Source organism: Carettochelys insculpta, chromosome 2 (assembly GCF_033958435.1).
Source record: "Carettochelys insculpta isolate YL-2023 chromosome 2, ASM3395843v1, whole genome shotgun sequence".
Taxonomy (NCBI): domain Eukaryota; kingdom Metazoa; phylum Chordata; order Testudines; family Carettochelyidae; genus Carettochelys; species Carettochelys insculpta.
In genome coordinates this window covers 29850590-29859684 of record NC_134138.1, presented here as the reverse complement: position 1 = coordinate 29859684, position 9095 = coordinate 29850590, and the positions used below count along the sequence as shown (strand labels likewise).

Here is a 9095-nt window from a genome sequence, read left to right as displayed (position 1 = left end):
TACTTGCTTGAGTTGTTAGAAAGGAAGATCAAATATAGGCACTCTAAGGGTAGTGTTAGTTGTCTCTTTATTTGATTTCATAATAAACAAACATCTTAAGCATTGCTCCCTGTTAATTATCCTTTGTATTTTTCGTCTTCCATACCTATGAACACATCAAAACTTATATTTATATGTTTGTAGTGATGGTGCTAATCTACACATGAACTCAATTTTGGTGTGGCATATAAGAAAATCCTACCCAGCCAAGAGATAATTCCCCCTGTCTGAGGATGGAAAATGTTGGAGGGAATGCTGTTTGTGACCACTAGAAGAAGTATTTTTGTTTGCAATGATCATTATGCTTGTTCAGAACAGAAATACCTCAGGATAAATCCCCAGAATTATGTCAAGGCATTACTCTATAATATCATTTTTTCAACTTGACTTCCAGAATATTTTTGAAAGTGAACAAGAAAACATTACTCCTTCAGAAAAAGCCATGCCACTCAGGTTGCAAACATCACAGGTGATTGTGCATCCCTGGAGCTAAATTCTAACGTGTATCATCCATGGGCACACAGGGTAGCCTGACTAGTCAAAGAGTTCATGTAAGAGCTTCAAAATGGCTCCAGGGCTCCCCAAGCTAGCAGCCCAAGCCAGGTCCCTCTGAGGACCATGAGAACTGGAGGAGGCCATACAATGCCTAATTCTGAGAGCTGATGCTGGAGACAGTTTGAGAGGAGAATGCTGAGCAATTCACAGGACTATGCCCTAAGAGATAAACACTGAGATACCTGCAATCCTTCTGCATGGATAATTCCACTGAGTTCTTGACTTCAGGAGAACTTTTTAATGCAAAATCTCACTCAGATGCCTAAGTGTCAGCATGATCATGGTTTGGAATGTTGCCATGAAATAAATGGACACTAGGGCTACATCTACACTAGCCAAAAACTTCGAAATGGCCATGCAAATGGCCACTTCAACGTTTACTAATGAAGCACTGAAATACATATTCAGCGCCTCATTAGCATGTGGGCAGCTGCGCCACTTCAAAATTGATGCGGCTCGCCGCTGCGTGGCTCGTCCAGACGGGGCTCCTTTTCGAAAGGACCCCGGCTACTTTGAAGTCCCCTTATTCCTTTCTGCTCATGGGAATAAGGGGACTTCGAAGCAGCTGGGGTCCTTTCAAAAAGGAGCCCCATCTGGACAAGCCGTGCGGCGGCGAGCAGCGTCAATTTTGAAGTGCCGCGGCTGCCCACGTGCTAATGAGGTGCTGAATATGTATTTCAGTGCTTCATTAGTAAACTTCGAAATGACCATTTGCATGGCCATTTCAAAGTTTTTGGCTAGTGTAGACATGGCCCAGATGTGCTCAGATAGCACAGTGGATGGAGCCAGCACCATACTGTTAGATAGGGAAGTAGAGGAAAATAAACTGGGATCACAGAAATGATTACATACCGTCTGGTCATGCTAGTAATATAGCATTTCTCAAAATTAGTACGAAAGCTGAAGCCAGCGCTAGGGGGCCTGTGGCAGGGGACCTCCCCTGGTCCAGCAAATTCTCTCATTTGGGACCGACCATGCTGGACCAGGGAGGTTCATCCTGTACAATTGTTTTTTTAAACAGCATGAACTGAAAAGCTACGTCTACATTAGATAGCTTTGTTGACAAAACGCTGGTTTTGTTGACAAAACTTGCAGAGCATCCACACTAAAAATGCGTTCTGTTGACATACTTTGACAGAACTTGGTGCTTTTGTCAACAGCATTCTACCTCTTCCCCATGAGGCATAATGCCTTTCTCAACAGAATGTCAACAACAAAGCTGTGTGGATGCTTCCAAGGGCCCCTCTGTCGACAAAGAGAGGGGTTTTGGGTCACGGCAGCCGCGTCTGCTGTGTTTCGGATTGGCTGTTCTACTGAGACAGCAGAGGGGAGGTCTGGCCACTTTCTGTCGACAGAGCAGATTGACAGAGTGATCCACTTTAGTGTGTGGCCACTATCTGTCGACAGAAGTTTTGTCGGCAGTTATCTTCCGAGGGTGACTTCTGTTGACAGATCACTGTAGTGTAGACATAGGCAAAATGTGTTCATGAAATGTTAAAACAGTGACAAAATCTGAAAAACTGGCCAGAGTAACTCAAATGGTAAATTATAATGTGTGCTAATGCCAGATCCTGGATTATACATAATCACAACAGGGCAGGCTAGGCAAAAGTGTGCTGGAGGATTATAGAAGGCATTCAGTCATTAGCATTGAATTTCCGTGCAACTACCAATGGGTGGCATAATCTTAAGGTTCTGTTAGGTTAATTTTTTGTCTTTCAAGGGATAATGAATATGGACCCTTCAATCCGCTGTAGCTACAGGAACAACTTGTTTTAGAAGATGGTTGAACTTCATTTTCACCAAGCCTGTGTGTAATCTGAAATGGAAAGCCACACTTCAGCTCTGTGGACTAGTGGAACTCAAGCAGCAGCAGAGTGGTGAATGCCGCTGATGAAGGCATTTTGACCATGTAAGGTCATCTTCTGGGTGCTTCAGGAAGCACACTAACCAGTGGCACCAAGCCCCCAAGCACTGAATTTTTAGTACTAGTCTACATATCAGTTGGGGTCATAGTTATGCCCTCATCCAACTCTCATATTTCTCTTTGGTGTATGCTGGTCTCCTTCCTTTTCTCCAACATATTAGCAGCTCTTGCCACGGTCTGCCTCCTGCACAAATACATTGGGGTGCCCTGTGTCTTCTACTCCTATGACTCATTTATGTAAAGCAAAAAGAATAGAACATGATGCTTGTGAAGTCTGTACGTTAGAACAGGGATTCTTTTCTGGGGGGCACGATTCTGAAATAGTAGCTGGAAAAGGCAAAACTAATTCTAAAACATGTAATTCACCTGGAATCTACATAAGCTATTGATCATACTGTGTTGTCAGTGAGACAAATATAGTAGCATGTGGATGGGTCTTTCTTAGCTCCTTAGGAAAGCAACTTGAAATAAACATTTAAAAATAACAAACGATGCCTGCTGTGACCCAGTTTAAGAACATTGCTCCAATAACACTGAGACCATGATACAATTTTTAAATAGCACAGAGACAACTCTGTATATTACATTAATTAATAAGCATTTTAAAATATTCCCATATGTTGTTGATTACTCATGGTGATGTAAAACTCATGAAAAGGATTTCATGAGAGCTGACTTTCAGTTAAGAGAATTCCAGTTTTTTAATTAGTAGTTTAGGCACAATAGGCTCTCCCCTAAACAAGATCAAACAAGCTTCAAACACATACCTGCCCCATCATGGTCTCCTTATACTGTTTTTTCTGAGTTACTTTGATTGGAGGCAGTTTTGTCACAGCGGATACCAAAAAATTCATTAAAATGTCTTCACAATTGGCCAGTTGGTCCACCATATTCTTCAGGCTGGCAGGCAGGTAATGAGTGTACAGGTAGTGATAATATCTAGAAAGTCAAGAACAGGGGCATTACTGTAAGCCTTTGTCTTGCTGGGAGTACATGGATGCCTCGGGATTTGAATCCCAGTTGAGGCCCTAATTCACTTTGTGACCACGGGCACATACATCATGGCGACTTGTGTTGCCTCATCCTCTAAATCAGGAAAGTGTGGAGGAAAAAGCAGGACCTCAATGATACCATAAACTAAGCTATTATGGATACAGGAATTAAAAACACCACTGGCCCATTCATAGAATTGTAGAATCATAGGGCTGGAAGGGACCTCAGGAGGTCATTGAGTCAAGCCCCGTGCTTCAAGCAGGATCAACCCCCACTATGTCATCTCAGCCAGGACCTTGTCAAGCTGGGACTTAAAAACCTCGAGGGATGGAAAATCTACCACCTCTAGGCAACACATTCCAATACTTCACCAACCTGCTGGTGAAGTAGTTTTTCCTAATATCCAACCTACACTTCTCTCTCTTCAACTTCAGACCAGTACTCCTTGTTCTGCCATCTGTCACCACTGAGAACAGTTTCTCACCCTCCTCTTTAGAACTCCCCTTCAGGAAATTGAAGGCTGCTATTAAATCACCCCTAAGTCTTCTCTTCTGTAAACTAAACAAGCCGAAATCCCTCAGCCTATCTTCATAGGTCTTGTGCTCCAGCCCCTTAATCATTTTTGTTGCCCTCCACTGAACCTGCTCCAGTACATCCATGTCCTTTTTACACTGGGGGGCCCAAAACTGGGCACAATATTTCAGATGTGGCCTCACTAAGTGCTGAATAGAGGGGAACAACTACTTTTCTAGATCTGCTCAAAATGCTTCTCCTTATGCACCCTTGTATGCTGTTAGCCTTCTCGGCTGCAAGGGCACACTCTTTACTCACATTCAACCTTTCATCCACCATAACCCCCGTGTTCCTTTCCACTGTACTGCTGCTTAGCCAGTCAGTCCCCAGCCTATAACAATGCTTGGGATTCTTCCACCCCAGGTGCAGGACTCTACACTTCTCCTTGTTGAACCATATCAGATTTCTTTTGGCCCAATCCTCCAATTTATCCAGGTCACTCTGGATTTTCTCTCTATCTCCAACGTATCCACCTCTCTCCCTAGTTTGTGTCATCTGCAAACTTGCTGAGGGTGCAATGAAGTCCCTCATCCAGGTCATTAATAAAGATGTTGAACACCACCAGCCCTAGAACCGAGCCTTTCGGCACTTTGCTTGAATCTGACCGCCATCCAGATATTGAGCCATTGACCACTTCCCGTTGGGCCCAACCGTCAAGCCAACTTTCTATCCATTTTACAGTCCAAGGATTCAATCTGTATTTCCTAAACTTATGGGCAAGAATGTTGAGAGAGTTTGAGAGAAATAGAGCAGAGTTCAAATCTTAAGCAAGATAACAGAAGACTAGAATTCTGACCGGTCTACATGCATTGTTGTAGCCTGAATGGGTAACACTATGGAAGAACATATTGAAGCAAGAGAAAAATCAGCAGGTGTGGATAAGAGAAAAAATGGAATATGGCTTAATAAGGCCTTCACAATTGCAGTTCACATAATTCTACTGTGGACCTAAATAAATCCATATCCTATTTTAACCAGTGTCTGTTTCTTCTTTTGTGGGAAATGGATCAGATACATCCGTACAATCTGACATTATTAAAAGCTAAGAGAGGCCTCCTATGTATCTAACCCCGCTCTACTCAAAATGGCAATAATCTGAATCCTCTCCAATACACTGCAAGGTGTCACTGCACTAAAGATTAAAGGGTGGCTGGAAGACTTAGCAGGACTACCAGCTACCACAGTCAGCTACCCACAGTCAGCTTGGCACTAACCTGCACTCCTCTGCACTAGAGGCCTTTTGGCCCAGGAATTTAATAAATCTGGGCTTCTTTGAAGTGCACAATTCCTGATGTTAGAGTGCTGCAAAATACAAGTCACTTCAAAGGATATTGAGGGAACACAGTTTTATAGACGTCCACATCCAGACTAGGAATTTAAAATCATTACCCTACAAGCAAAGTAGAGCTCCCACACCTATTTTTTTTTTTTTGGAGTGGAGTGGACATAAGAGTGCTTTTTGGGGGTGAAGGGATAAGATTTTCATTCCTTCTTTTGGTTAGAAAATTTATTCACCACCTTCAATAACAAATAAATACATACAAATAAAAATTAAAGACTCCTGTACACAATAAAAGACAAAGATGCTTTAGTTTCTTACTTGTGGTAAATAGCAGCTCCTGTCAATACCATGGAATAGTCATTTGTCCACTTGGATGTATAGCCCCATCTCTCCTTAGTATTATCCCAAAAGTGACTGCGAGCAGGGTACCCTACAATCCTCTCTGGAAAACTCTGCCATACTGTAAAGGCAAAATCCACCTGCAGGCAAAGACGAATGCCAAATGAATAATCAAACAGTTTCAGTAATTGTCAACAAAACAAAATATTATCTCGCTACTAATTCATAATTCAAAATCTTGGAACTGTTGCAAAACATTAGTTCGGTGTATTCATCAGTAAATTAAAGTGATTGCTTGACATTTTGCCCTGTAATTATGCACATTTTAATTTTATCTGTTAAAAGAAATCTACAGAGCTGCAGTATTACATCAACATTTTGCAGCTATGCCCTTTACAATTCAAACTTTCTCACATAGACTTGTATGTGTGTGTCTTCATACTTCTGTGCAATAGCATATCCTCTCATCATGCACCTTGAAGCATCTCAACTATACTTGGCGCACTAATTCAATGTCACCAACCTGACGCATTTAAAAACCAAATGTCAGGCCCTCCAAAAGCAAGATTAGTTTAAAAATCATGTGTTTTAAAAATAATAAGTGTAGGCTTCTATGTATTTCCCTTTTTCAGCTATTAGGAGACAGTGGAATCATGCTTTTAAGTCTTTTCTCATGTATTTAACAAGACTCGAGGAACCAGGGCTTTATGCGAAGTACTTTATCAGGAGCTTCATGATAAAACAGAGAGCTGGCAACTGCTAATGGTCTCTTTGCTATGATAATTTTAATATCCCAAAAACTGAGCACAAAAATGTGTTGGAGGTCAGCAAGCCCATCAAGGAAGAGAAGGGGAGCAAAAGCCAACTATAAACACTCAGACCAAAACCATGCACAGCTATTGAGATGCATCACAGTACCACACACAAATTGTTAATCCTCAGTACAGTCCAAAGTTCAAACTAGGCTCAGTTAAAATTTTGCTCAAAAAGCTCCCAATGAATCTTTAAGCAAACATGACCAGAATTTCAGGCTATAGGCACACTACTGCAGAAGATTGACCCGCTGAGGGTCAATCTTCTGGAGTTCTGATTCACCCATCTGGTGTCAAAGTCAACCCTGGAACTTCTTGTGAGTGGTGAGGATTAAGGGAGGTTGATGGGAGAAACGCGCCTGTCAACCTTTCTCCATGTAGATGGACGTTGACGTTGACTGCTGGTAAGTTGATTTTAGCTATGCAATTGGTGTAGCTAAAATTGTGTATCAGAGGTCGACTTTTATTCTAGTGTAGACATACCCTCAGATTTGTGGTGCTAAGGAGTCACACATATTATAGGTACAATACAGCATCACTTCCATTAGAACAGTTACATTTCCTTGTAATTATTACAGATTGAATCTCTCTAATCTGGCATCCATGGGACCTGACTGGTGCTGTATGAGAGAATTTGCTGGACCATGGGAGATCAAAACTGTCTAATAGTATTACCAGCACTTCCACTGCTTATTGGTCTCTTAGAAGACATTCAGGAGTAAATTACAGCTAAATAACAGCATGGAATACTGACAGCCAGGACTGGTGGCTGGAAGCAAATTTTATGGGACCACAGGAAACTTGGCCACACCCATGCTAAACGGTCATCCAGCTAACTACAATCATGCTGGATTGGGGATGTTGCCAGATGAGAGTGTTCCAGATTAGAGAGGTTCAAGCTGTACAAAGACAAATGCATTGGAACGTGCAGTTAGAGGCATATTCTATTATTTTATTTTGTTTTAAGGAACTTAAACCAGCTGGAAACCTAGTGTAGAAAAAATGTTATTCTTGTGACAATGATTTGATGAGACCTGAATGATCACATAAAAGTATTTAAGTTCATCTTAAGGACTTTTCCTGTAAACTTGTCATCTCTTTTCCTTAGATGAGTTGAGAATCTCAGGTTAAGAAAAATAAAGAGTAAATCACCTACATCTACAAATTACTACTACTACTACTAATACAGCTCATGTCCTCACTGATGCATTGTTTAAATATCTGTCCTTGTAAGAGAAAAAGGCATTAAAATAGGCTGAGCTCCCGAGGAGAAGACAAGCCACAGTTTAGTCCCTTAAAATACTCCCCATCCCAGATAATGTTAAGCAGCATTACCACTTGGCTTATCAGCAGGAAAAGCAACCAGTCACTTCAACCCCCATATAATTTCCAACCGATATTGATGTCTAATTGCTTCCCATATAAATATCTCTCCAAGCAGCACTTTTGGGTTGCTACTCTTGGAAATAAAAACAGTGGAAATTACATTTCATTTCATTAAAAACGAAAAACCTGTATTAACCCTGGAGGTGAGCAAAGAGTGGAAAATGTGTCAATTTGACTATGTTTAGGAATTTTCAGTTTGCTTTCTCCAAGATGAAGAGCTGTGAAAATGGATTTTAAGTACAAATGTCAGCTGAAAGGGAATTCTGAATGCAACAATTCAGTTACGTTTAAAATGCAGTTTGGGTTTATTTACATAAGGCATCCAATCAGGGAACACAGGCTGTCTCAAGGACTCTATCTTGAAAAGAAAACTGTGCAGTAAACTCCTGCCTCCACATTCTGTGCCACTGAAGTGAATGTGGCTGTACCTAGGCTCAGAGGCCTGTCCATATGTTCTCCTTTGCACGACAGGGGCCCAACTGACCTGTGAAACTCGCTTTCTCTCTCTCTCTCTCTCTCTCACACACACACACACACACACACACACACACACTTTTAACTATTTGCAGCAAGTCACTGAGACAAGTGAATATGCTGCAAAGAAATTCAAAAATAATTTCACAAAACAAGCAAACGCAAAAATTCTGCCATTTGTTTAACATAAAAAGGGCCAAATTCAATAAAAAATGTTGCAAATCATTTGCTTTGTGTGACCAAAGCAAAGTGCAATGACTAGGGCTACAGCCACTAAAATGATGAGGGGCGCAGAGTGGTGGGAATAACAAAACCGGCTACTGTAGTACCTTGCAAGAAACTCTGGGTAATATTCCAGCCTGAAGCAAAATCGGTGGGAGTTTTGCCATTGATTTCAAGAGGACTAGTATTGCACCTTGTCTTGTGCAATATCTAGAGTTCTGGGCCAGCGCAAGGAGTTTCTTGGAGAATGCTGGACCTATCGTGCCCCCTTGCAGGGACAGCCTTCTTCCTGATCTAGCAGGAATGGCCCAGGTGCAGCCTGAGGGACAACGCTACTCCCTTCTACAATACAGAGTGCAGCAGATGGGGACTATGGAAGATCAGTTTGATGTTTCGGTTTGCAATGGCTTCCATATGAAGGGAGACGAAAAAGACTTGGACTTTTCTGCTTAGAAAAGAGGAGACTAAGAAGGGGATATGACAGAATCTGTAA

General features: G+C 41.7%; 1 protein-coding gene across 2 annotated transcripts in view; it reads right to left on the bottom strand.

Moving 5' to 3' along the window:
* Window positions 1-9095, bottom strand: part of EXT1 (exostosin glycosyltransferase 1) — a 259522-nt gene that overhangs the window by 7336 nt on the left and 243091 nt on the right. For both annotated transcript variants that reach the window (XM_074986740.1, XM_074986742.1), the window contains 2 exons: window positions 5688-5848; window positions 3289-3460 (listed from right to left, as the gene is read on the bottom strand). In XM_074986740.1, coding sequence (XP_074842841.1) covers window positions 3289-3460; window positions 5688-5848 — 333 coding nt within the window. The remainder of the gene's footprint in view (window positions 1-3288; window positions 3461-5687; window positions 5849-9095) is intronic.